The following is a 27,491-nucleotide window of genomic DNA, read 5'->3' as shown; positions in this document are numbered from 1 at the left end:
GGAAGATGCCAATCAGCTTTGTATTAGTTGACAAGGAAGCAGCCAGGGCGGGATCACTGCAGGGGCGTTTCAATGACCTAAGTCGTGGAAGTCAATGCTGAGGAAAGAAACATCACTACGGGAGACAGTCCCCACCTAGAGAGCTCTTGTGGAAGGACAGTTTCAAAGGCAGCCTGGAATTAAGCTCGAGGCAATCGTCTGACCATCATCTGTGATCCTGACAGCTTCCTGCTTCTCCCTGGGCTGTCAGGTTCTAACAGCAGCTGGCCACAGAAACTCAGTGAGACAGCCCCAAACGGATGGGCAGGAGGTGTTCCAAGGGCTTCAGGGAATCACAGAGTGTTTTGGGTTGGAATCCAACCATTCCCCCAGCACTGCCAGGTCACCACCAAACTGTGTCCCTCAGTACATCCCCACAGCTTTCAAACTCCTCCAGGGATAGGGACTCCATCACTGCCCTGGGCGGCCTGGGCCAGGCCTTGACACACCTCAAGGGCAAGAAATTATTCCTCATGTCCAACTTAAGCCTCCCCTGGTACAACTTGAGGCCATTTCCTCTAGTCCTGTTTCTTGTTCTTTGGGAGAAGTGACCAAGCCCCACCTGGCTTTAACCTCTTTTCAGGTAGTGGTAGAGAGCAATGAGGTCTCCCCTCAGCCTCCTCTTCTCCAAACTGAACAACCCCAGCTCCCCGAGCTGTTCCTCACCAGACCTATTCTTCAGACCCTTCACCAGCTTCATTGCCCTTCTCTGGACCTGCCCTTCTCTGGACCAGCCCCCAATGTCCTTCTTGGAGTGAGAGGCCCAAAACTGACTCCAGGATTTGAGTTGTGGCCTCACCAGAGACAGGGGAAAATCCCTGCCCTGTTCCTGCTGGCCACACTATTGCTGATCCAAGCCAGGATGCTGGTGGCGTTTTTGGCCACTTGGGCACACAGTGGCTGTTTCTGTTGTGCAGACACCCTCCTCAGTCACTGACTGAGATCAGTTACATCTGTACAGAGGCTTCTTGGGGTACCTAAGAAACAGGAGGTGGCAGAGTCACTCCCCCTGGAGGTGTTCAAGAAACATGTGGCCACGGCACCTGGGGACACAGTTTAATGGCTGTGGTGGTGTTGGGCTGATGGTTGGACTGGGTGATCTTAGAGGGCTTTTCCAACCCAAACAGCTTTATGATTCTCTGATTAGATGTTTCCCACTTTTTCTTTCCCCACAGGCCTGCTCTAAGTCCAGGGCTTCCCTTTCCCACACCTCGCAGCCACCTCCCTGATGCAATCAAACACAAACCTTCTCCGGGGTGACGTAGAGGAGCTTTATGACAGGATCCTTTTTGGACAGCTGCATGTAGATCTTTGAGGCATCTGCATCTGTTCTGTCCCCAGTCAGATATGTTGCAGCAATCTAGAGTTTGAGCAAAATGAAAGGCTTAATATCTGCAAGACAGAAGACCCTTTTCAAATCTGAGTCCCACAGCTGGTCAGAAAGCAGATAAAGGCTGAGTGCTGAGCAGGCTTTTGCCATTCTCAAACACAACATTTTCAGTGCTGCTTTGGGGAACTGCAGACAGGCTTTGACACACACCCTCCCTACTGTGGACATGGCAGAATGTTCCTCATGCTAATCCAAAACCACTCTGGGCAACCTGTTGCATCAGCCTCATATTGAAGAGCTTCTTCCTAAGATCCAGTCTCAACCCACTCTCCCTCAGCTTCCAACCGTTTCCCCTTGTCCCATCACTTGACACCCTTATGAAAAGTCTCTCTGTAGGATTCCTCCAACTATAAAGGTCCCTGCTGCAGCCTTCTCTTCTCCAGGCTGAACAACCCCAGCTCCCTCAGCCTGTCCTCATAGCAGAGGTGCTCCAGCCCTTAGATCACCTTTATGGCCTCCTCTGGACTTGCTCCAACAGCTCTGTGTCCTTCTTATGCTGGGGACACCAGGACTGGGCTCAGAGGAGACCTTCTTGCTCTCTACAACTACCTGAAGGGAGGTTGTGTCCAGGTGGGGGTTGGTCTCTTCCCCCAGGCAACCATCACCAGAACAAGAGGACACAGTCTCAAGCTGTGCCAGGGGAAGTTTAGGCTGGAGGTGAGGAGAAAGTTCTTCACTGAGAGAGTTGTTAGCCATTGGAATGTGCTGCCCAGGGAGGTGGTGGAGTCACCATCCCTGGAGGTGTTCAAGAGGGGATTGGAGGTGGCACTTGGTGCCACGGTTTAGTCATGAGGTGTTGGGTGACAGGTTGGACTGGATGATCTTTGAGGTCTTTTCCAACCTTACTGATGCTATGATTCTATGAACTGGATGCAGTAGTTGAGGTGGGGTCTCACAAGAGCAGAGTCAAGGGGCAGAATCCCCTCTCTTGCCCTGCTGGCCACACTCCTCTTGATGCAGCCCAGCACACCATTTGCCTTCTGGGCTGCATGAGGGCACTGCTGGCTCAGGGGGAGCTTCTCATCAACCAACACCCCCAAGTCTCTTCAGAGCTACTCTCAAGCCAATCTGCACCCAGCCTGGATTTGTGCCTGGGACTGGCCCAACCCAGCTGCAGGACCTTGCATTTGACCTCACTGAACCTCCTGCAGTTTGCACTGGCCCCCACTACTCAAGCCTGTCAAGATCCTTCTGGATGGATCCCTTCCCTCAAGTGGGTCCTGTACACCACACAGCTTGGTGTCATCAGTGCACTGCTGAGGGTGCACTCATTGTCACTGTCAAAGATGTTAAACAGCACTGGACCCAGGACAGACCCCTGAGGGATGTCCCTTGTCACTGGTCTCCACCTGGACATGTTGCTGTTGATCACAACTCTTTGAGGGTACCATTGAGCCATTTCCTTACCCAGGTCACTCTTCCTGCTGCATGGTTACAACAGGATTGGATCCTAAGGACAGACCAGTGTGAGAACAGGTCACACCTCAGAGCCACTTCTGCCTGCTCATCTCCTTCTCCAAGAGGCAGCTGCAGCTCTGCAGAAGACATTCCTGCTGCAGCTGCAAATCCCCAGGAGCCAGGGAGCCAGTTCAAACAGCCAGGGCACCCCACAGCACCAAATGAGTGGAAAGTGTGGCCAAAGCACAGCCTTCTGCAAGTCCCTGGGTACTGGGAACTGTTTGAGGGCCCTGACCAGTGAGACTGTCAAAAACTTGAGGGGGAGAAGGATTTGTCTGAGCTTCACAACCCTGCATCATAGTCCTTTGGGTCTGATTCCCCCAGACATCTCTATTCTTCACAGCATCACACAATGCCAGGTCAGCAGGGACCCCAAGGCTCATCTGGTCCAACCTTTCCAGGTGATAGCCTAGTAGAAATGAGCTGGCCTGGCACCCTGTCAAGCATTTTTGCCCTAAAATGTGTTTTCCACCTTTGTTTCCCTGCTCTCTTCATCTCAATATCACACTAAGGGGGAAAAAGATCCTTCCCTGAGGGAAAAGCAGCTCTTTAGTGCCCAGCCTGAAGGACACTCATCTTCTGTGCTGGCATTGCTGTGGTGCTCCCCCAGAAGCATCTCCAGAACTCGCCTGGCTCTCATTTCTGCTGCTCCAGTGTCTGAAGGCAGCTCTCAGGCTCTAAGAACCAGGCATCTGTACTTGAAACTAAGCTCCAGTAACAAACAGGCATGGGCAGCCATAAATTCAGCAGTTTGGCTGCCAGGATCTTGTAATTCATCTAATTTAGCTCTTCCTCCATAACCTTGGGAGCCTTTTTCAGTGTCCATCCAATCCAGTTTGCAGTCTGCATCTGAGAGCCATGAGACTTCCCTTAAAAATTCAGGTTCAGCATTCCCTTGTCAGCAGTTTTAACTAAATGAAGCTCTTTGAACTTACATCTAAAGTCTTCAGCTTCTGCACCTGGTCTATGATCAGTGACCTCAGTGGGGAGATGACAATGGTGACTCCAGCAGAGACACAGGCTGGTAACTGGTAGCAAAGGCTTTTGCCACCACCTGCAGGAATTGAACAGGAGACAACAAGCATTAGACATTGAGAGGAAAGGGAGACAGAGAAGGAGCAAGAGGAGGGGGAGACCTATTTCTTCCTCCTTACTTTACAGCCCTTTCAGAAGCAGTGAACTTCTCCCTGACCTAGGAGGGAAATGCTGCAGAAGGCAGGAATTCCCTCCCCTCATTCTCAGCACACCAAACACCCCGCACATCCTGCAGCCACAGAACTCAAGCAGAACAGTGTCATTGAATCAGAGAACTGATTGGGTTGGAAAAGGCCTCTAGGATCATCAATTCCAACCATCAACCCAACACCACCTTGGCCCCAAGTGCCATGGCCACAGGTTTGCTGAGCACCTCCAGGCATGGGGACTCCACCACCTCCCTGGGCAGCCTGTTCCAACACCTGACCACTCCTGCAGCACAGAAATTTTTCCTTATGTCCAAACTTAAACCTCCCCTGGAGCAACTTGAGGTCTCCCTTCAGCCTCCTTTTCTCCAGGCTGAACAACCCCAATTACTTCAGCTGCTCCTCACCAGACCTATTCTCTAGACCCTTCCCAGGCATTGCTGCCCTTCTCTGGCCATGCTCCATCAGTTCAATTGTCTCCATCTCCACAAAGACAAGAGAGGAAAACAGAGCTCCAGATCTTTATTTGCCAAGCAGGAGCCAGAGTTCCAAAGCCTGCAGCTGTGTGAGGTGTGCAGGCACCTACCAGTGGGCATTAAGATGAAGCAGTCTTCACCCAGCAGAGCAGCATTGATGGCCTCCAGCTGGTTTGTCCTGAAGCAGTGCAAACCAAACTTCTTGTGAAACACAGTCATCATTTCCTCAGAGTGGGAGAACTTCATGCCCCTGAACCGCTCCAGTGCAGGGTTGTTGGCTGGTGGGTCTGGCAGAGAAGGAAAATGGACATAGGGTAGGTGAGAAGAGGCTGGGCTACCCCTCCTGCCTCACCACAACACATGGCTCCACCACTACTCCAACCCTTCAAACCTTCCAAACTCAGATCAGGGCTTGCTAGAGCAAAAACAACACACTGCATTCATCTGGAATTCAAGAGCAGCTGAAGTGAGGAATCTGATCACAGGAAGACCTCTGGGAAGGAGCAATGACTGCAGAACAGAGTCCTGCCCTGACAGACTGCATAGAGCCATGGGACTGTGGCTGCAGGAAGAGGCCTCCAAGGTCCTCAAGTCCAACTGTTACCCCAGCACTGCCAGGTCACCACCAAACTATGTCCTTCAGCACCACATCTCCATGGCTTTGAAACCCCTTCAGGGATGGGGACTCCACCACTGCCCTGGGCAGCCTGGGCCAGGCCTTTGCAACCCTTTCCATGAAGAAATTGTTCCTCATGTCCAACCTAAACCTCCTCTGCTGCAACTTGAGGCTGTTTCCTCTTGTCTTGTCACTTGTTCCTTGGGAGAAGGCTGACCTCAACCTGGCTCCAGCCTCCTTTCAGGTAGTTGTAGAGAGCCAGAAGGTTTCCCCTCAGCTCCTTTTCTCCAGGCTGAACAATCCCAGGTCCCTCAGCTGCTCCTCACCAGCCCTGTTCTCCAGACCGCTCAACCAGCTCCACCTCTGCCACAAACCACTATGAAGAGTCTCTTCATTCATGGGGACCCAACAGCAGGTGGTAGTGAACCAGTGGCAGAGAAGCTGATGAAACACTGTCACCTCCCTTTTACCACCCCACAAACAACACTGCCCCACCCCAGTGCCCCAGAGGCCATCAGGTATGCTCCAAAAAGTGCCCAGTTTGGAACAGCTTTGCATCAACAGCTGAAAGTGTTCATAGAGTCATAGAATGGTTTCAGTTAGAGGGACCTTGAGGATCATCCAGCCCTAACCCCCTGCCATGGGCAGGGACACCTCCCACTGGACCAGGCTGCTCGAGGCCTCATCCAAACTGGCCTTGAACACCTTTCTACACCTTTGAATGAAAAACTGCAGAACTAATTAGAGCACAGAAACATTCTAGTTCCCAATGTTAGCAGCTTCCCAGCAGCCTGCAACCTGCAGAACAAGCAAACAAACACTCAAGATATTGGGCATCCCTTGGAGGGAAAAAGAACCCCAGAAGATGGCTTTGGAAAGGAAAACCAGAAGGAAAGGCCACAGAAGCAAAAGGCATTGATGGTCTTAGGTTTAGAAGTGAGTAAGAACTGGAGAAGGGAAAGCAGTGATCCTCAGGAGCATGATTCACCTGAAGGGTTCTTGGCTGCCATGGAGGAGGCTGATTTTGGAGCAGCAGGACTGGATACAGCAGCAGGTCCTTTGGCTCTGGACATGATCTTTGACAGGAGTGACTTGGCTGGTGGCCCTTCCCTGATGGGCTGGTAGGAAGGTGTCTCAGGTGCTGACACTTTCACCAGGTCCTCCCAGTCCTCATCAAAATCATCAATATCAAAGTGATCAAGGTCAAGGTCTGCATCATTCACAGCCTGAGTGTCCTCTGCAGGAGGGCCAGCAGGAGCTCTGCTTGGAGCTCTCAGAGCTGTGCTGGTCAGGGGCCTCTCCAGCAGATGATGGTTCCCAGTGCTCCTCACCCCTGGTTTCTCACTCCAGCTGCTGTTGAAGGATGTCTGGGAGTGGAGGCTGAGGGAAGCCCTCCCTGTGCCATTGCCCCTGGGAGAAGGCACTGCTGAGGTTCCTGGGCAGGGAATCCCCTCCACACCTGGCTCTGAAGCATGAGAGCTGCCCAAAGTTTGATTCTTCTGGGTAGAAGAACTGCTTGCATTAGGAGTCCCAGAAAGCAGGTTGGTGGTCTTGGGTGAGTTTCTGTCAGAACTGAAGCTCCAGCTGGGACCAGGACAGGAAGCAGGACTGGGACAGGGGAGAGGGCTCTGCTCCACAGCTCCCTTCCTGGGGAAAATCTTTGTGCTGCTTTTGTTCAAGGTGGCAGAACCAGCCAGCAATTTTCTCCTGGCAGAGGTGGGAGGAAGAAGGAGAAAGCATATTTAGCCACAAGCAATGACTTCTAGAGCACCCATGGAACAGTTTTGTCTCCCTCCTGCTCAAACACTGACATGTGGTGGTGGTGGGCATTCTGTGGCCACTAGTTTAAGAACATTTCCAGCAAATCCAGGGCAGAGAGAATAAACCCAGCCCTCAGCTGAGCCAAATGACTCCCAGGTGGTTGTGGCTTCCCTGCAGACATCAACTAAAGGAATGCCCAGCAGCAAGGAACTGATAGAGGCAAGGTGAGGTGCAGCATCAAAACCAACCCCCACCAACTAACAAATCAAAATTAGTCTTTAGAGGCACAAACCTGAAGTGGACAAATTGAAAGCATCCTTGACCCAGCTGTGTGTTTCTCTACCTCCCAAGGACTGCCTGACTGCAGTCACAAAAGGAAATGCAATCCATTAGCTTTGCTGAGACCCTTCAGAAATTCTCACATGGTCCCAGCCCAGGGAAGACAATAAACCCAACCAAACTCCCAGCTCTCACCAGTCTGTCTGGTTTAGGTCAGGGTCTCACAGAGGGTAGAGCAACAGAGTGCAGCAGCCATGGAAAGATGACAAGGATGTGGGTATCAGAAGTCAGAGTCACTGTGGACACTTGACAGTGAGTGTCAGAGAATACTGAATTCATCATGGAATCCCAGACTGGTTTGGGTGGGAAGAGACCTTCCAAGCTCATCCAATCCAACCCCCTGCAGTCAGCAGGGACATTGAAGCTTGGACTTGATGATTTCGTTAGAAGTCTTTTTCAACCTTTAGGATTCTGTGATCTGCAACCAGAGCAGGTTGCTCAGAGCCCCAGACAACCTGACCTGCAATGGCTCCAGGGATGGGGCAGCTCACACCTCTCTGGGCAACCTGGGCCTGGCTCTCACCACCCTCAGGGTCAAACATTTCTTCCTTCTCTTCAGTCTGACCCTCCTTTAGTTCAGACCATCCCCCCTTGTCCTGTCACAACAGACCCTGCTCAGAAGGCTGTCTCCAGCTTTCTGATCAGACCCTTGAAGCACTGAAAGGCCACCAGAAGATCTCTCTCTGGAGCCTCCTGGGCCTGGTTCTCACCACCCTCAGGGTCACACATTTCTCCCTTCTCTCCAGTCTGAATCTCCCTCCTTTAGTTCAGACCACCCCCCCTTGTCCTGTCACAACAGGCCCTGCTCAGAAGGCTGTCCCCAGCTTTCTGATCAGTCCCTTGAAGCACTGAAAGGCCACCAGAAGGTCTCCCTGGGGCCTCCTCTAAAGCCTCTGGTTATGAGGAATCAGAGTGCACCCAGCAGGTCACATCACCTTGCCCCTGACTGGAGGCATCTGGTGCTAGTCACCTCTGGAGAGCAGACACAGGACTCCTGTGCCTCAGCCTGAACGTGGGACTGGATCCTTTCTCAGGCAGAACACTGCTCACACCTTCAGCAGTCTGGGGTCTTTTCCCTTTCATCCCATCACTCATTGGAAGCTTTCTGAAGCCCTCCTGCATGCTGTTTCTGGTGCAGGGAGGACCCCTGCAGGCAGCACGCTGTGGAAGGCTGCCGCTGCTGGGACCTTACCTGAGCTCTCGCTTCTGGAGAAGATCTTTGGCACAGGACAGAGCCTGAAGCTCACACAGTGGGATGGCATCCACCAGCTTGCAGATCTCCTCCATCACACCATACAGCTGCTGCTCCAGCTGTGAGGCTCTCCCTGTCAGACAGAGGAGGTTTAGTGGGCAGCAGTGGGGATTTTTGTTAACAAGAGGATATCATTTCCCCCAAACACAGCAAACAGCAGGAGAGAAGTCTACATGATTTACTTTGCACCTATTTTTAACAGCCCCTTCTGATTCTGTGTGCACAAACTCACCTGCTCTGCATCTTTTGACCCTTCTAGCTACCCTTCTCTCCATTACCCAAACCCCACCACAGTTCTTTCAAACTTACTGCCCCAAGCACTCAACTTCACACGCCTGGCTTAGTCCAAGCTGCCCTTTCCCAAACACCTTTTACCAAAACGTTGCACTTCTAGTCTGGGAAGGGCCCTAAAGACCCTGCCAGAGGTGGAAGTCAGCACTTGGCACCTCATCCCCTCCCCTTCCACACTGGGTACAGCTCCAAACCGTCTGGATTTTGCCATTGAACCTCACCAGACCTCAAGCTGCTGGGGCCAGGGAGGGGGGTGATGGTCAAACAGAAAACCTAACTATCTTTAAGCACACTACAGATGGTCATGAAGGTCCTTTCTGTCAGAACTGAAGCTCCAGCTGGGACCAGGACACGAAGCAGGACTGGGGCAACAAAGTTGGTGAGGGGTTTGGAACACAAGGCCTGTGAGGAGAGGCTGAGGAAGCTGGGGTTGCTTAGCCTGGAGAAGAGGAGGCTCAGGGGTGACCTTATTGCTCTCTACAACTACCTGAAGGGAGGTTGTAGACAGGCAGAGGTTGGTCTCTTCTCCCAGGCAACCAGCACCAGAACAAGAGGACACAGTCTCAAGCTGCACCAGGGGAAGTTTAGGCTTGAGGTGAGGAGAAAGTTCTTCACTGAGAGAGTTGTTAGCCATTGGAATGTGCTGCCCAGGGAGGTGGTGGAGTCACCATCCCTGGAGGTGTTCAGGAGGAGACTGGATGGGGTGCTTGGTGCCATGGGTTAGTTGTTTAGGTGGTGTTGGATGATAGGCTGGACTTGATGATCTTGAAGGTCTCTTCCAACCTGGTCTGGTCTATCCTATCCTATTTTTCATATCTAAGCAACTAAGCCAAGAGAATGTTCCCTTGTTTGCACTCCAAGTCAGGTTTCTATGGTTTTCGTTTTCCAGGTCACTTGGCATTTTCTGGTGAGCATTGACCTGGCCTACATTCTGCCTGAGCAAGTGCTGAAGCCTTTGCTGATGGCAAGGCATAAAGAGGCTTCATCTGTATTTTTCACAGATTCATAGAATGGTTTGAGTTGTAAGGGACCCTGAAGATCATCCAGTTCCAAAGCCTGCCACAGGCAGGGTCATCTTTCACCAGACCAGGCTGCTCAAAGCCCCATCCACTCTGGCCTTGAGCACCTCCCTTTTTACCACCCCACAAACAGCACTGACCCACCCCAGTGCCCCAGAGGCCATCAGGTTTGTTCCAACAGGTGCTCAGCTTGGAACAGTCCTGCATCAACAGCCAAAACTGTTCATAGAATGGTTTGGGTTGGAAGGGACCTCAGAGATCATCTACTCCAACTCCCCTGCCATGGGCAGGGATACCTCTTAACTAGACTTGGTTGCCCAAGGCATCATCCCACCTGGCCTTGAACATCTCCAGGGAGGAGGCATCCATAGCCTCTCTGGGCAGCCTGTTCCAGTGTCTCACCACCCTCATACTCAAGAGCTTCTTCCTAAGATCCAGTCTCAACCTACTTTCCCTCAGCTTCAAACCATTCCTCCTCACCCTATTGCTAGACACCCTCAGGAAAAAAAATATCACTCTCCAGCCTTCCTGTAGCTCTCTTCAGGTATTAAAAGGCAGCTCTAAGGTTCTTCCTTATATTCCAATAGCAGCTGCTTGAAAGTGAGGCTGCCCCTGTGCTTGGCCTTGGTAAAGCCACAGCTTGAGTCCTGCAACAGTTCTGGGCACTGCAGCATAGGAAAGACATTGAGGTGCTGGAGAATGTCCAGAGAAGAGAAATGGAGAGCATCATAGGAGGAGCAGCTGAGGGAGCTGGGGTGGTTTAGTCTAGAGAAGAGAAGGCTGAAGGGAGATCTTACTGCTCTCTACAGCTACCTGGAAGGAGGCTGCAGTGAGGCTGGTGCTGGTCTCTTCTCCCAGGCAGCCAGCAACAGGACAAGAGGAAATGGGTTTGAGTAGTGCCAGGGGAGGTTTAGATTGGACATTAGGAAAAGCTTCTTTACTGAGAGACTGGTGAGGGGCTGGAACAGGCTGCCCAGGGAGGTGGTGGAATCACCATCCCTAGAGATGTTCAAGCAGCTGTAGATGTTGTGCTTCAGTGGTTGTGGTCCAGTTGGGTTATGGGAGGACTTGATGATCCTCACTGTCATTTCCAGCCTTAGTGATTCTATGATTTGTCACACTCTCAGGTTTCTGTGAGTAAGGGAAGTAGCCACAGCAGTGGATAAGCCACTGAACACTGCCCTGCAGACACACAAGAGGCCTAAATGTTTTTGCACACATATCTTCCACATTTTCCTTCCCTAACTCTGACTTAGGGGGAGCAGAAGCACCTCTGACCAAGCCAGCAGTCCACACTGACCAGAGTTTGCTGCAGGCTGGAGTAGCTTGACTAAGCTGGTTTCCAGACCAAGCATGGTTAGAATACAACCACAAACACACTGCCCTGGGCCTTTATCAGCAGCAGGTTGTAAACAGACCCTGCAGAACAGCACCATCAGCTACATTTTTGTGTATCCTGAGGGGACAGTCTGACCCTGCAGCCTCACACCCAGGCTGTGCCACACCTCCCCTTGGCAACTTTGCAGTCCCAAGGGGAAACTCAGAAACATTTTAGCTCAGTGTGTCCCAAAAAGGTTTGTGTGGGGATCTAATGGAAGCACTGGCACGGCTCCAGCCTGCAGTGCTGTGGGATGGCTTCAGGAATGATTTGGTCAGGCTGTGCTTTTAAGCTCTGAAAAGCTACCTGAGCCATATCCCAGAGTGGCAAAGCCAAAGAGGGATCAGGCATCACCCCTGAGTCTGCACATCAGGCATCACCCCTGAGTCTGCACATCAGGCATCACCCCTGAGTCTGCACCAGTGCCTGATCAGGCATCACCCCTGAGTCTGCACATCAGGCATCACCCCTGAGTCTGCACCAATGCCTGATCAGGCATCACCCCTGAGTCTGCACCAGTGCCTGATCAGGCATCACCCCTGAGTCTGCACCAGTGCCTGATCAGGCATCACCCCTGAGTCTGCACCAGTGCCTGATCAGGCATCACCCCTGAGTCTGCACCAGTGCCTGATCAGGCATCACCCCTGAGTCTGCACCAATGCCTGATCAGGCATCACCCCTGAGTCTGCACAGTGCCTGAAACCCTGTGTGAGGCTCGGTGCCTGCTTCTTGTCCCCACCTGTCACTGCTAGCCAGTGCTCTGGGGCTGCAGGGGCTGCACAGAGAACAATGCCTTGCAAAGCATCCCCAAAACCAAGGCACAGAGGGTTTGTGTACCTGCATCCTCTGCACTGGGGTCACTTGCAGTGACAGGCTGTGTGGTGGCCACCTTCCCAGGCCTGGACTTGCTGTTGGCAGTTGTGGAACTTCCACCAGTAGGAGACTCTCTGAAAAGGTTACTAGGAGCAAAGGGAAAAGGCATTAAAACAGAGCTGCCTGCAAGTCAAGGCACTGCCATGTCAGTGGAACAGAGTAACAGCAGGGGTTGTTCAGCCTGGAGAGGAGAAGGCTCCAGGGAGACCTTCTGGTGACCTGTCAGGACTTCAAGAGGCCAATCAGAAAGCTGGGGACAGATTTTAGAGCTGGGCCTGTTGTGAGAGGACAAGGGGTGAGGGTTTGAACTAACAGAGGGAGATTCAGACTGCAGAAGGGAAAAATGTTTCACCCTAAGGGTGGTGAGACCCTGGAACAGGTTGCCCAGAAAGGTGGGAGCTGCCCCATCCTTGGAACCACTGCCAGCTCAGGTTGTTTGGGGCTCTGAGCAGCCTGCTCTAGTTGCTGAGGTCCCTGCTGGCTGCAGGGGTTTGGCCTGGATGAGCTTGAAAGATCTCTTCCCACCCAAAGCAGCCTGGGATTCCATGAAAAGCCCAGCAGTTTGCCCCCCACCCTGTGCCAACATGCAGTCTTGCTTCAATCATTTTTTCCCCTTGTGAAAGGGAAGATCATTCAGCATTCTGTGAAGCAAAGCCCACCTTGAGCCCCGGGCAGGAGAAGAAGCTGAGAGCAGCTGACAACTGCTGACCTGCCAGACACAGCCAGCCCAGTCCTGAGCTCCTCAGCAAACACCATGTCAGACTTTGGGGGGGGGGGGGGCACTTTTAGAAGACAAACAGCTTTATCAGTGAACTCTGTTTCACCTCATGCTTCTCCCAGAGGGTGAGAAGGGAGGCAGCTCCTCTTCAGGGGAAGGGGGAACGACATCCAGGAGATCATCGTCTGCCAGCTCTGCGCCCGCGAACGGCTCGGGGTCAGCCCCAGCCAGCTCCGGGGGGCTTTGCCTTTCCTCACTGCACAGCTCCTGCTTCTCACCACTTCTGGCAGCACCTGAAAAAGAAGAGGAGGAATTTCTGGGCAAAAAAAAACCAAGAATGTAAGCTCATTCTGGTGTAGATCAAGGGCAAAAAAAGTCCCCAGCCAGAAGACAAAAGACTCTTTGAAGACAGTGGTTAAGGACAAAGAGAGCTCTCAGGGCTCCCTTTTTCTCCTCCATCAAAACACCAGACAAACCCCCACCAAGCCCCTTCTGAGTGGAAGGGTTCTGCAGACTGTCTATAAAAAGCTTTCCCTGTCAGAAGATAAAACCTTAAAAGGTCTTTTTTCCCCCCCCTATAAAGAACGTTATATTAAGGTGATGTTTTTTAAACACCAGCTGAAGAAGAGCTGAGAGCCCTCAGCCAGCAGCATCCCTGCACTGGGATCAGAAGGTCAATTTCACAGGATCAAGCTTGGAAGAGACCTTGAGGATCACCAAGTCCAACCTGTCACCACAGACCTCATGACTAGACCATGGCACCAAGTGCCACATCCAATCCCCTCTTGAACACCTCCAGGGATGGTGACTCCACCACCTCCCTGGGCAGCCCATTCCAACGGCCAATCTCTCTTGCTGTGAAGAACTTTCTCCTCACCTCAAGCCTAAACTTCCCCTGGCACAGCTTGAGACTGTGTCCTCTTGTTCTGGTGCTGGCTGCCTGGGAGAAGAGACCAACCCCTTCCTGGCTACAGCCTCCCTTCAGGTAGTTGTAGAGGGCAATGAGGTCTCCCCTGAGCCTCCTCTTCTCCAGGCTAAACAACCCCAGCTCCCTCAGCCTCTCCTCACAGGGCTGTGCTCAAGGCCTCTCCCCAGCCTTGTTGCCCTTCTCTGGACACATTCAAGTGTCTCAATGTCCTTCTTAAACTGAGGGGCCCAGAACTGGACACAGGACTCAAGGTGTGGCCTAACCAGTGCAGAGTACAGGGGCACAATGACTTCCCTGCTCCTGCTGGCCACACTGTTCCTGATGCAGGCCAGGATGCCATTGGCCTTCTTGGCCACCTGGGCACGCTGCTGGCTCATGTTCAGGCAGCTGTCAATCAGCACCCCCAGGTCCCTCTCTGTTTGGCAGCTCTCCAGCCCCTCTGACCCCAGCCTGTAGCTCTTCATGGGGTTGCTGTGGCCAAAGTGCAGCCCCTGGCACTTGGACTTGTTGAATGCCATCCTGTTGGACTCTGCCCATCTCTCCAGCCTGGCAAGGTCCCTCTGCAGAGCCCTTCTGCCCTCTGACTGACCAACATCTGCTCCCAACTTGGTGTCACCTGCAAATCTGCTGCTGACTGACTCAACCCCCTCATCCAGATCATCAATGAAGATGTTGAAGAGGATGGGGCCCAGCACTGATCCCTGGGGGACACCACTAAGACAAACCCTGCTGAGAAAGGTCAATGTTATTAATACATTAAAATTCATTCCATGAAGAGGGAGTGGGGGGGAAAGGAACAAAATACTCTCAGTAAGCAAAAGGCAGCTCACAAATCCACTTAGGCAGCACCACAGAGCACTGCTCAGATGAATAAACAAATAAATAACAGGTGAGGGGGTTGGTCTCTTCTCTCAAGCAACCAGCACCAGAACAAGAGGACACAGTCTCAAGCTGCACCAGGGGAGGTTTAGGCTGGAGGTGAGGAGAAAGTTCTTCCCAGAGAGAGTTGTTAGCCATTGGAATGTGCTGCCCAGGGAGGTGGTGGAGTCACCATCCCTGGAGGTGTTCAAGAAGGGATTGGAGGTGGCACTTGGTGCCATGGTTTAGTCAGGAGGTCTGTAGTGAGAGCTTGGACTCGATGATCTTTGACTCTGTGGCTCAGAAAAGAGCAGCTGTGTGCAGCACACAGCTGCCAGGGGAGCACTCTGCCTGAGTCAGCAACTTTTGGGTCATAAGTCAAGGTTGGAGGGGTTTGGGGGAGGGGTTTTTTTCCTCTTTGTTTGAAAATTAATTGATTTATGCCCACAACAGGGGGGTTGGAAGTAGATGATCTCCAGAAGTCCCTTCCAGCCCAAGGCACTCTATGAATCTGCATTACTACAGATATTATTTCTGTCATTTACATTCAGCATAGAATCACAGAATCCCCAAATCCCAGCATGGTGGAGGTTGGAAGGGACCTCTGGGGATCACCCAGTCCAACCCCCCTGCTCAAGCAGGGGCACCCACAGCAGCTTGCCCAGTATCACAATGGCCAGGGGGGGTTGGAAGCTCTCCAGAGAAGGAGACACCACAACCTCTCTGGGCAGCCTGCTCCAGGGCTCCAGCACCCTCACACCAAAGAATTTCCTCCCCCTGTTCAGATGGAACCTCCTGGCTTCCAGTTTGTGCCCACTGCCCTTTGTCCTGTCCCTGGGCACCACTGAGGAGAGCCCAACCCTTCACTGTCCCTGGGATGACCCCAATGAAATCCTTGTCCCCACAGCTGTATATTAAATACCAGCACACAGCTGTCTCTGGCTCCTGGAAAACCAGGCCCTCAGTGTGCAAACCCCAGCATGTTTTCACCTAGCTCACTGGTATGTTCAAATAAATCATTACCTGGGTGGGTCTCCTCCCTCTCATCATCCCAAATCACATCAGCATCTGAATCCTGCCAAAGGTCCTTCCCACCCACAGCCCTGTCACTGTGGCAGGGAGCTGCATCCTCAGGAGCTGCATCCTCGATGCAGATCACAGATTGCTGGGAGGAGGGCTGCTGCTCAGCCTCTGGTGAGGTCTCCTCACACTCCTTGGCACCCTGGGCACCTCCCAGGGGGCCAGGAGAGCCAGGTGTCTTGTCCAGCAGGGGGTCTGACCTCTGGGGGGCCGCACGGGAGACCTGCTGCCCTCTGGGGGACAGGACCGGTGGCCTGCAGTACTTCTCAGCTCTTGACAAGTCAAAGTCATCAATGTCATCCCACTCATCCTCAATGGCAATGACAGGGCTGGGTGCAGGGCTGGGAGCACCCTGCAGGCCCTTGCTCACAGTCCTGCTTACAGGGGGCACCTGGCCCTTCGACACCTCCTGGGACCTGCCAAGCGTTGGGCTGGGGCTGGCAGCAGTTGGCTTGATGCCATGGGGGCTGGCTGCTGCTGCTGCTGGAATTACATCCTGGACTGGTGTTTTCTTCTCCTTGGAGACAGGGAGGGGTGAGCTGAGTGCAGACAGGGAACTGTTCACATCCTTATCCCTTAATGCAGAGGTGACAGGGAGGCTCCAAGACTCCCTGGGCAAGGTGGTTGACAGAGAAGGCTTCTTGAATGTAAAGCCCCTGGAAAGACACAGGACAAATACTATTAAGAAAAGCCAGCATCATTAATACACTAAAATTTGAAGGGGAAAGAAAATTAAATAGTTTTAAGAATAATAATGTAGGTCACAAATCTTTCTGAGCCCTGTATCCCCAGCAGCACGGGCAGCAGGGCCAGGGAGGGGATTCTGCCCCTCTGCTCTGCTCTGCCTGAACCCCACCTGCAGGGCTGGGGCCAGCTCTGGAGTGCTCAGCACCCCACAAACATGGACCTGTTGGAGCAGGGCCAGAGGAGGCCACAGCAATGCTGGGAGGGCTGGAAGCCCTCTGCTGTGAGGCCAGGCTGAGAGAGTTGGGCTTGTTCAGCCTGGAGAAGGCTCCAGGGAGACCTTCTGGTGGCCTTTCAGTGCTTAAAGAAGCTGATCAGAAATCTGAGGGGCAGTTTTTTGAGCAGGACCTGTTGTGACAGGACAAGGGGTAATAGCTTGAACTAAAGGAGATTCAGATTGAAGAGAAGGAAGAAATGTTCAACCCTGGGGCTGCCCAGAGAGGTGGGAGATGCCCCATGCCTGGAGCCACTGCAGGCCAGGCTGTTTGAAGCTCTGAGCAACCTGCTCCGGTTGCAGCTGTCCCTGCTGGCTGCAGAGGAATGGATCAAAAAATATCATCCACGTGAGTCCAGAGCAGCAGGGCACGCAGGCGTTTGTTCTCAGGCAGGAAAAGCTTTCTAATGCTCTAAAAGCCCCCAGTTTGGGTCTTTGTGCGAGTCACTGATACATTTATATTCGGGCAGCAGGCTGCCCAGAGCGCTGCCCAGAGAGCCGGGACCCACTGCAGGTCGTTTGGGGCTCTGAGCAACCTGCTCTAGCTGCAGCTGTCCCTGCTGACTGCAGAGGGTTGGACTGGAAGAGCGTGACAGACCTCTTCACACCCAAACCAGTCTGGGGTTCCAGCGTAAGAGACGAACCCGCTCAGGCGCCCGGCGGCCTCCCGAGCCCCAGCAGCCCCTCCCGAGCGCCGCAGTACTCACGCCGGCCTGTGCCGCGGCGGGGCCGGTTTGCTGAGGGCTCCCCGGGCCGAGTGGAGCTGCAGCTGCTCCCGCAGGTTGTTCTGCGGCACCGCCGCCATGGCAGGGCCGGGCGCGGCCGCCCCGCCGGCGGGGGGCAGCCTGCAGGCCGCCGACTCCGCTCGCCTCCGCGCGCCCCCTTCGCATTCGGCGCCAAAGCGCCGCCGGTACCGCCCATTGGCTGGGGGGGTCACCGGAAGTGGAAGTGACGTCAGAACGCTTCCGTTTCCATGGGCAGGGCGCTCCCCCGCCCCGCCCTCCCAGGTGCTGTGGGAGATGCAGCTTGGGGCCAGCCGCGGGCTGTCGCAACGCCCTGCTCCAGGCGCTGTAAAGCGCTTCATAAAACACTGAAATGAGGCTCGACGAGGCCAAGGGTCGAGTCCTGCCTGCCCTTGGGTCACAACAGCCCCAGTCTGGGAGCGGTGACTGGAAACTGCCGGGTGGGGAAGGACCTGCGATTGACAGAAGGCTCACATGAGCCAGCAAAGTGGTCAGGTGGCCGAGCCTGGCCTGCAGCAGCAACAAAGTGGCCAGCAGGAACAGGGAAGGGATTGTCCCACTCAACTGGGCACAGGTGAGGCCACACCTCAAATCCTGGGGTCAGTTTTGGGGCCCTCCAAGGAGGACACTGAGGTAATGGAGCAGGTCCAGAGAAGGGTAGCAAAGCTGGTGAAGGATCTGGGGACTAGGTCTAGTAGAGAGCAGCTGAGGGACCTTAGGTTGTTTAGTTCAGAGGAAGCTGAGGGAGACCTTCTGGCTCTCTGCAACTGCCTCGAAGCTGGAACCAGGTCAAGGGTAGTGTCTTTTTCCAAGGAACAAGTACCATGACAAGAGGAAACCACCTCAAGTTGCACCAGAGGAGGTTTAGGTTGGACATGGGGAACAATTTCTTCAGGGAAAGGGTTGTCAAGGCCTGTCCCAGGCTCCCCAGGGCACTGGTGAAGTCTCTGTCTTTGGAGGGGTTTCAAAGCTGTGGAGATGTGGTGCTGCCAAAGATGGTTTGGTGGTGACCTGGCAGTGCTGGGTTAATGGACTCAATGAGCTTAAAGGTCTCTTACCCCCTCAGTTACTACACTTCTAACCTGCTAACCCTGGGGGGTTTTAACACTTCACAAGCTTTTGGTCAGTGGCTTCATGAGACACACTCCCACAGCTGGACCCTGCTCTGTGATGGGAAAAGAGAGACTTCACCTCCCACCCCCTAGCGAGCTGCAGAGAGCACAAAGCAGGCTGGTGACAAGTCAGCTTTATTCATGCAGTGGCCAGCTTCAGCATGAAGTAACACACAGCAGAAGTGTCCCCTCCTGCCACATGGGCTGCTTTCACCCTTGCAGATGTTAGCATCCAGCTTCCTGCTTTCTTCATTGATTCATAAAAGAAAAATCATTCTGTCCTCCAGTTATTTCTGCATTACAATGCCTTATTTCTTAATACAAAAGGTGCTAAAAAAAATTTAATGGAAAATAGATAAAAATCACAGCATTTCCTTTCCTCTAGAGAAAGGGGGAGGAAAAAAAAACCTCCTTCAAAGACAGTTCCAAACATCCCTCGAAGTTGCATCTGGAAAGCAGCCACCTGAAGGAAGGGCTGAGCTGGGTTGGGGAAGTGTCTTCAAATTGTGGTGTCTCCCCTGAGTAGCCCTCCACTGCTGGCACCTCCCCCCCAGCAGCAGGGCCTCAGGACAGGGTGAAGAAGCTCAAAGCAGTAGGAGAAGACAGGAGTCTGGTGCTCAATGCAGGAACACAGCGGGGAGGAGGCACAAGTCTAAGTCTTCTGCCTGCAGGAAGCTGCTGCCAGCCCAGGAATGTGCCTGCAGGCAACAACTTCCAGCAGGCTCTTATCTCACCTCAGCTGGTGTTTCATCACTGCCTTGATTTCAGCAGCCAGGATCTCCTACACATGCAGTTGCTTCTTCTCCTCTGCCTGCTGTCCCCAGCCTGTGCTCTCCTCTTACACCTGAGGGACTGGGTAGGATGCACAAGCAGCAAGCCCACACATGTTCTTCCCACGTTCAATAAGGAAGTACCTGAGAAGAGCAAGGAATGGGTGTCAGCAAGTGTGCCCCCTCCAGCAGAGCCAGGATGGCAGCTGGGTAGGGCAGGAAGGCTCTGCAGAGGGATCTGGCCAGGCTGGATCAGCGAGTTGAGGCCAGTGGAATGAAGTTCACCAGGGGCCAGGTCCTGCCCCACAGCCACCCCATGAACCGTCCAGGCTGGGGGCAGGGTGGCTGGAAACTGCCTGGTGGAAAAGGAGCTGGAGGTGCTGCCTGATACAGGCTGAGCATGAGCCAGGGTGTGCCCAGGTGGTCAAGAAGGCCACCAACATCCCAGCCTGGATCTGCAATGGTGTGGCCAGCAGGACCAGGGAAATGATTGTGCCCCTGGACTCAGCACTGGTAAGGCCACACCTTGAATATTGGGTTCAGTTTTGGGCCCCTTACTCCAAGGTCACTGAGGTGCTTGAGCAAGGCCCAGAGAAGGGCAACAAAGCTGATGAAGGGTCTGGAGAGCAGGGCTGGTGAGCAGCAGCTGAGGGACTTGGGGTTGTTCACCCTGGAGAAAAGGAGGCTGAGGGGAGACCTTCTGGCCTTCTACAACTCCCTAAAAGGAGGCTGAAGTGAGGTGGGAGTTGGTCTCTTCTCCCTGGTATCAGGCAAGAGGAAATGGCCTGAAGTTGTCCCAAGGGGGATTCAGGTTGGAGATCAGGAATCATTTCTTTCCTGCAAAAGTGGCCAGGCATTGGAACAGGCTGCCCAGGGAGGTGGTGGAGTCACCAGCCCTGGAGGTGTTCAAGAAGGATGTGGCACTGTGGGACATGGTTTAATGGCCATGGTGGTGTTGGGTTGGTGGTTGGAGTTGATGATCTTGGAGGTCTTTCCCAACCTGAACAACTCTGATTCTCTCATTATGTCCAAGCCAGCACAAGGAGCAAATCCCTGTGACAGAGCTGTCAGCCCACAGCTATGCAGGGAATGCTGTTCCCCAGCCCCCTTACCTCACAAACCAACAGAGTGAGCACCTGACTGACCAGGGGCTGGAGTGAGCACCTGACCCCCAGCACAACCTGTTCTTCTCTGGCTGCTTAACCACAGAAGAGGCCCTGGGGACCCAGGGGTATGGTGGCTTTCACATGCTGGCCAAGTCCCTGGTGACAATGATCTAAGGGTCTGCTCCAACCAGTCAGGACAGGTTTGCAGACCATATCTCCTTCACTAGGAAGATTTGCCTCCCTCTAGATAGCTCTAGGCAAGTGGTTGGACTTGGTGATCCCAAAGGTCTCTTCCAGCCCCCACAGTTGTATGGTTCTGTGATTCCCAGAGGATGAAGCAGCTACACAACTGCAGCTTCAGAAGCCTGGGGGCCGCTGGTGGGTGGAGTCCCCCACATGGAGCTCTCCTTTTACCTAGTACAGGGAGACCACGGTGGGTCCAGTGGCACTGGGACCTCCTTACCCATCCATGCCCCACAGAGGGCCCCAGGAGTTCTTCACAATCCAGTAGGCAGTCCCATTTTCTGCTCCATAGCCCACGGCGAGGACGGCGTGGTTGACCTTGTCAGGAGTGTGCTGGCACCGTGGGCTGCAGACAGGAGGGGCAAAAAGTCAAGCAGATTGGTGGCAGAAAACAGCCTGCCACAAATCACAGGTGGCCAACAACCCTGCCTGCACCCAGCTGCCAGGACAACTAACAGATGCCCTCAGCTTCCAGCTCTGGAGGGTGCAGAGGGGAACTAAGGAAAGGGAAACCCAAAGCTAAGGAGATGCCTGCTAGGAAACAGCTCTGCAGAGAAGGACCTGGGGGTGCTGGTGGACAAGGTCACCAGGAAGCAGCAGTGTGCCCTCACAGACAGGAAAGCAAATGGTCTCCTGAAGGCATGAAGATGAGTGTGGCCAGCAGGCTAAGGGAGGTTCTCCTGCCCCTCTGTCTACTGGAGCCACATCTACAGCACTGGTTCCAGTTCTAGGATTCCAGGTGTGACCACCCCAGTGTCCAGAACAGGGGGACAATCCCTGCCCTGGCCCTGCTGGCCACACCATTCCTGATCCAAGCCAGGAGGCTGATGGCCTTCTGGGCTACCTGGGCACACACTGTTGACCAACTCCCACCCAGGTCTTTTTCCAGTGGGCAGTGTCCAGCCACTCTGCCTCCAGCCTGGAACATTCATGGGGTTGTTGTGACCCAAGTGCAGATCCCAGCCCTCCACCTCACTGACCCTCATCCCACTGACCTAGGCTCATGGATCCAGCCTGCCCAGGTCCCTCTGCAGAGCCTTCCTCCCCTCCAGCAGGTCAACACTGCCACCCAACTTGGTGTATTCTGCAAACTGACTGAGGGAGCCTTGATCCCCTCAACCTTTAGGAGATCAGAACCCTCAGAACCTCAGCCACCAAGGCTCAGTTTGCTGATGGTTGCTGCTTGCTCTTCAGAAGCAAGCTCAGACTGCAGCCCACTGTTCCAGCACAGAAATGGGCAACTGAGTGACTCCAGCCCTACCCCTGTCCCTCACCCTCACTCCCAAGTGCAGAAATACTCACTTTGAGTAGACCCCTTTACTGTAGTGCATGAAGCTACTTGTCACCTCGAAGGCAAAGCTCACTGGGTTGTGCTTCCCCACAGCTTCCACCATCCCATCCTCGTCATACTGCAGGAAGAGGATCCCAGGGTCATTTACCTCCTGATTACACTGGGACCAGTAAGGATTACTGGACCTGCAGAGCACAACTGGGCTGACCCTGGCTTTCTCCTCACTTTGGAAGACAAGAACCAAGAGTTCCTTGCACGCTGGAGGTGCAGCCACCACGGAAAGCAGAGACCCCAGGCCTGTACTTTGATTACAGCACCTCCCTAGTGCCACCTCACTCCTCTCCCCAGAGCAAGCAGGCTGCAGCTTGTGCTGCAAAGCCTGGCACACCTGGGGGCATCTGAGGAGCTTCCAGGTGATGTCTGGCACAGCCTTGACACCTGACTGTTTGGAATTGTAGCCCTCAGGGCCTTACCTGTGTGATGTTGACAACATCTTTGACAAAGGCAATGGCCTTCTCAGGCTGGAACTTGCAGGTGCCATTCTGCATGGACAGAAAGGAGCTGGAGTTAGAGGCTGCTGTGGAGCCTGCTGTGCTGCTGCTGCTGCAGGTGTGTGAGCTGTGGTGGCCATACCTCGGCCCGGTACGGGTAGCTGTCCTCCCCCATCAGCCCTTTGTTGTACAGGATGTACTCGAAGGCTTGGCTTGGCAGGCCCCTGCAAGACACCACAGCCAGAAGGTGAGGGTGCTAATGCTGCCTGCTGCAAAAGGACCCAGGAGTGTTGGTCAGCAGTGGCTGAAGAAGAGCCAGTGTTTGCCCAGATCCCCTGTGGATCTGCACAACAAAGCCTTCAACCTTCCCCTGCAGACCCTTCCCACAAACCAGGGGGAAAGAGAAGTACAGGGTGGCATCCCAGACCCTCCAACAGCATCAGCCCCAGCCTGTTCCTGCAGCACCTCCTGGCTGGGACTCCAGGTCTGACCCATCATGGGGTCTGACACAGTGCCACCCAGGCACAGGAAGATCTTTTCCTGAGTGCCTAATTCCCAAGGAGAAAGGCAACACAGGAACCTGGTGGACAACAAGTTGCTCATGAGCCAGAGGCCAATAGTTTCCTGGGGTGCAGAAAGCAGATTGTGGCCAGCAGGGTGGAGAACCTCAAGGGAGGATCTCCTTCCCCCCCAACTCTGCCCTAGTGAGGACACATCTGCAGTACTGAGACCAGGTCTAGGCTCCCCACTTTTGAGAGAGACAGAACTACTGAGAGTCCAACAGAGGCTGGGAAGATGCTGAGTGGCTTGGAGCATCTCTGTAGGGAGGAAGGGCTGAGAGCCCTGGGGCTGTTGAGCCTGGAGAAGAGCAGCCTGAGAGGGGATCTGCTCAGCAAGAGCTGCAGGGCTGGGGCCAGCTCTGCAACCTCACACATAGAAGGTGCTTCACCATGGCCTCTGCCCAGCAGGCAGCTACACAGCACAGGGAAGGACAAGGACCCCACATTTCCAGCCAGCAGCTGCTCCCCTTCCTGGCCACCTTCAGGGAGCTCAGCTCACAGAGGGAAAACAAGAACAGTGTGATCACTGTGTGCTCACTGTGTGCACAGGCAAAGGAGTACAGAGGATTCCTGAGGGCAATAAAAAGCACCACGAGTGGCTTTGCTCAGCCCCCTGAGCAGTCCTTGGGCCCTGCTTATCATCCAGAAAACATAAGATTTCAGGAAGGTTTTGTTTCTGCCTCCTCTGCAGCACCAGCTGCAATTCACCAAAGGGGAAGCAGAGGTTTCTGTGGGCAAAGCCCCACGAGAGGCATGTGACCCACGAGGGGAGGAAGACAAAACTCCCTCTGAGGGTGTGAAAGCCCAGCCAGGAACCCGTGACTGGGATGTCAGGAGACACAAGAAGACAGACATCAGAAGGAAGATAACAAACAAGAGAGGTGAGGAAGTGCTGGAGAGTTAGGGAAGAGTTCAAAACTTTAAGGAGGCCAGCTGAAACAACCAAACCCTACCCCCAAAAGTGTTCTCTGTGGCAACATCTCAGCCCAGGGGACACAAAACCCACTCCAGGATGTGGAAGGACACTAGGTCTGTGAACACAAACACTCTCCCTTCTGTTCTTTGTGTGACTTACCCACTGCAGCCATGGTTGTTAAAAGCCTGGGCACAGTCCACCAGCTGCTGCTCTGCCTACAGAGAAGATTCTGAGTCAGTACCTCAGCACAAGTTCTCTCCCAAGAATCATAGAATCAGTAAGGTTGGAAAAGACCTCAGAGATCATCAAGTCCAACCTATTCCTGAACACCTCATGACTAACTAAACCATGGCTTCAAGTGCCAGTGTTGAAGAGGTGAAACTTTTAAGTGAAACTCTGCTAAGTGACAGGAAAAGGAAGTGAGACAGAACACCCAGCAGTGCTGCTTCCACTCGTGCTGCTGAGTGGGAACCACCTAACAGGAGGCTCCATGTCCCGGGGAGCGAGGTGAGGAGACATGGAGCTGGCAGCCCAGGGTGCTGCAACTGCAACAGATTCCTCCTCAGCCATGCTGGGACGCCCTCCCACCTCAGCAGTGCTGGCTGAGATCTCTTTCAAAGGTCAAGGATGTTTTGAATGCTCACACCCAACCCTCAGCACTTCTGCTGAAGCCACACCAGGAGCTGTGATCTTTCTAGTTCTTCCAGAACGTAAACCCTCTGGGAGGTTAAAAATAAACAGTCTTTAAAATAAACAGTTTCACAAGGTGCTGCTTGCAGCAAGCTGCACAAGACAGCACTGTAGCCAGCCCTGCCTGCTCCCAGCACCCACCAGCTGCTGGACCCTCCAGTTTCATCCTGCTCCAGAACAGGCTCTGCCCAAGCCCCCTTGGGATCACAGAATGATTTGTGTTGGAAGGGATCTTAAAGATCATCCATTTCCTAGCCCACCACTGTGGACAGGGACACCTCCCACTAGAGCAGGTTGCTCGAGGCCTCATCCAGCCTGGCCTTGAATACCTCCAGGGAGGGAGCATCCAAAGCCTCCCTGGGCAACCTGTTCCAGGGTCTCACCACCCTTAACTGTAAAGGCTTTGACCCCAAGAGAATATGGTGGCACAAAGAGCTCCTGGCCATGCTGCTCTGTGTGCCCCTCAACAGCTGTGCTCAGCTTGTGAGGAGCCAAAAGGTCTGTGGTGTGGTGCCCACCACAGCCACAGGCAGTCACATACTCCCAGGCTGGGAAGCACAGCTGGGAGCCATCCCAGACAAAAGCACTTAACTGGAGGCAGGACTGGTAGTGAGGGAACAAGAAAGGCAAATCCCTTACCAGAGAGAGCAGCTTTCCCGTGGCAATGGCAATAGCAGACTCCAAACACCCCGTGGTGGAAAAAGTCCAGCAGCTGCCACAGGGGCCCTGCGTGAGGAACCAGAGAGGAACCGCTCCGTGGTGTGCCACAGGGCCACCAGCCTCCCCACAATGCCAGCCTAGGGCAGAAGGGCAGGCCAGGAGCAGAACATTTCCACGCCCTGCCAGCAGCTGGGCTTCACCTGCTGCTCCTCACCTGGTCTTTCACGGGTGTCACAAAGTTTCCTTTCTTCCTCCAGTCGATGGTGTCAGGGTAGGGCCCAGAGCTGCCCAGGAAGTTGCCCTTCGTGGCTGAGCAGTTCTGCAATCGAAGCAGCAGGGGACAGTGGCAGAAGCAGTGACTGTCATGCTACATGCCAGCCAGGGAGCCCTGGGAAAGCCCCAAAAAGCACTGCCAGCCCATTCCCTTGATGCCCTGGGAGCTCCTCTACTTCCCAAAGAGCTGGGCCCACAAAAAAACAGCTCTACCCCAAAAACCACAGCTTGAGCTGCAAAGCTGGGAGCAGCAGTGACAATCTGGCTGGAGCCAGAGTCACAGGGGTGAGCTGGGAGGGCAGGGGAGGGAAGCTTCATACCACTCTTACCCAGGCTCCAAGGACAGGGCACTACACTTCACACACACAGCAGATTTAGAGCAGCACAACCATGGGATGGTGAGCCACAGGCTTCAGAGCCCCCCACAACTTGGGGTCCTTAGCCCTGCAGCCCCCTTGCTCCCCACCAGCCTCACTCACCTGGGGCTCACTCCACAGATAGAGCTTCTTAAACTCGGCAAAGGTCAGGTCTGAGAACTGGTTCAGGCCCACTATGGGAGGAGGAAGGCGAAAGGGTCGCTCACCGCGGGCAGGAGCTCACGGCCAGCGGGGGCCGGGGCGGGGGGAAGCAGCTCCTACTCTGAAAGCTGTGGTTGCCCGCGTTGTGCTCCTCGATCTGCCTCTTGTTGTCCAGGAAGATGCGCAGCCTGCGGGGGTACTCGCCGGGGCCATACTGCCGGTTGTTCTGCGGGGACACAGCGCCTCAGCCGCGACCCCCGGGGGCAGCCGGCCCGGCCCTCCCCACCGCGGGGCCCGGGGCTTTACCTGGAGCATCCAGACCTTGAACTGCAGCTCCTCTGCGGGAAAGAGCGGGGAGAAGTCAGCGGTACCCCCGGCTCGGCTCTGCTTCCCCGCCGCCTCCTCCCCGGCCTAGCCGCGGGCCGCGCTACGGAAAAAGCCCGAGGCGACAAGCCGAGCTGGGCCGGGCCGGGCCAGGCAGAGCTGGGCTGGGCCGAACCGAGGCAAGCCGAGCCGGGCTGGGCCAAGCCAGACAATGTCCCGTCCCGTCCCCTCCCCTGCCCCCTTACCTTCAGCAGAAGGGACCCAAGCGGCGGCAGGACCCAGGAGCGCAAACACAGTCAGCAGCGTGGCCCAGTGCATGGCCGAACTGAGCCGAACGGAACCGAGCCAAGCCGAGGCGAACCGCGCCGAACAGACCCGAGTGGGACCGAGCCAGAATGAACCGAGCCGAACAGAGGCGAGCAAGGTGCAGGGCAGCCCTATCCCCCTGCGGCCTGACCCGAGCTGGACCAATCGCTGCCCTGAGGGCGGAGCAGGGGGCGGTGCATCCCGCGAGGGGCGGAGCCTCTGGGCCCTGGCGGGAGCTGGTGGCGGGGGTGGTGCGCGGATACGCCGTTGCCCCGCCGATAGATTCATAGAATCGGAACGGTTTGGGGTGGAAGGGACCTTGAAGATCATCCAGTTCCAACCCCCTGCCCTGGGCAGGGACACCTCCCACTAGACCAGGTTGCTCAAAGCCTCATCCAGCCTGGCGTTGAGCACTCCAGGGAGGGTGCATCTACACCTTCCCTGGGCAGCCTGCATCAGTGTCTCACCACCCTCAACAGAAAGAATTTCTTCCTAACCTCCCGTCTAAATCTACACTCCTTAAACTTCAATCCATTCACAAACCCTTGTCCAAAGTCCCTCCCCAGCTCTCCTGTAGCCCCCTTCAGGTACCGGGGCGCTGCTCTAAGATTTTCTTGGAGCCCTCTCCAGGCTGAACAGCGCCCAACTCTCTGAGCCTGTCCTCACCGGAGAGGTGCTCCAGCCCCTCTGATCATCTTCGTGGTCCTCCTCTGGATCCTCTCTAGCAGTTCGATGTCCTTCTTATGTTGGGGGCACCAGAGGTGGACACAGGGCTCCGGGTGGGGTCTCAGCAGAGCAGAGCAGAGGGGCAGAATCACCTCTCTGGTCCTGCTGCTCACACTCCTCTTGCTGCAGCCCAGCACATGGCTGCCT

General features: G+C 54.5%; 2 protein-coding genes across 2 annotated transcripts in view; both read right to left on the bottom strand.

Moving 5' to 3' along the window:
- Positions 1-17,420, bottom strand: part of BLM (BLM RecQ like helicase) — a 31,519-nt gene extending 14,099 nt beyond the window's left edge. Inside the window, exons 1-9 of the mRNA XM_068143622.1 lie at positions 17,323-17,420; positions 15,601-16,313; positions 12,898-13,084; positions 12,038-12,159; positions 8,453-8,585; positions 6,149-6,867; positions 4,655-4,831; positions 3,823-3,941; positions 1,286-1,399 (exon numbers count right to left, since the gene is read on the bottom strand). Of these exons, the coding sequence (XP_067999723.1) occupies positions 1,286-1,399; positions 3,823-3,941; positions 4,655-4,831; positions 6,149-6,867; positions 8,453-8,585; positions 12,038-12,159; positions 12,898-13,084; positions 15,601-16,313; positions 17,323-17,420 (2,382 nt within the window). The remainder of the gene's footprint in view (positions 1-1,285; positions 1,400-3,822; positions 3,942-4,654; positions 4,832-6,148; positions 6,868-8,452; positions 8,586-12,037; positions 12,160-12,897; positions 13,085-15,600; positions 16,314-17,322) is intronic.
- Positions 17,421-18,589: 1,169 nt separating this feature from the next.
- On the bottom strand, positions 18,590-26,769 carry CTSH (cathepsin H). Its single transcript, XM_068143621.1, has 12 exons — positions 26,558-26,769; positions 26,295-26,326; positions 26,109-26,214; positions 25,950-26,020; positions 25,412-25,516; positions 25,177-25,263; positions 24,007-24,062; positions 22,514-22,595; positions 22,354-22,422; positions 21,892-21,998; positions 20,810-20,935; positions 18,590-19,384 (listed from the first exon to the last, which is right to left on the bottom strand). The coding sequence occupies exons 1-12, from the start codon at positions 26,628-26,630 to the stop codon at positions 19,309-19,311; spliced, it is 990 nt and encodes a 329-aa protein (XP_067999722.1). The 5' UTR covers positions 26,631-26,769; the 3' UTR covers positions 18,590-19,308.
- Between the last annotated feature and the right edge of the window lie 722 nt (positions 26,770-27,491).

Source organism: Melanerpes formicivorus, unplaced genomic scaffold (genome assembly GCF_026170545.1).
Source record: "Melanerpes formicivorus ecotype bairdi unplaced genomic scaffold, bMelFor1.0.p_v2 SCAF_10, whole genome shotgun sequence".
Lineage (NCBI taxonomy): Eukaryota > Metazoa > Chordata > Aves > Piciformes > Picidae > Melanerpes > Melanerpes formicivorus.
This window is presented reverse-complemented; position numbering and strand designations above follow the sequence as displayed.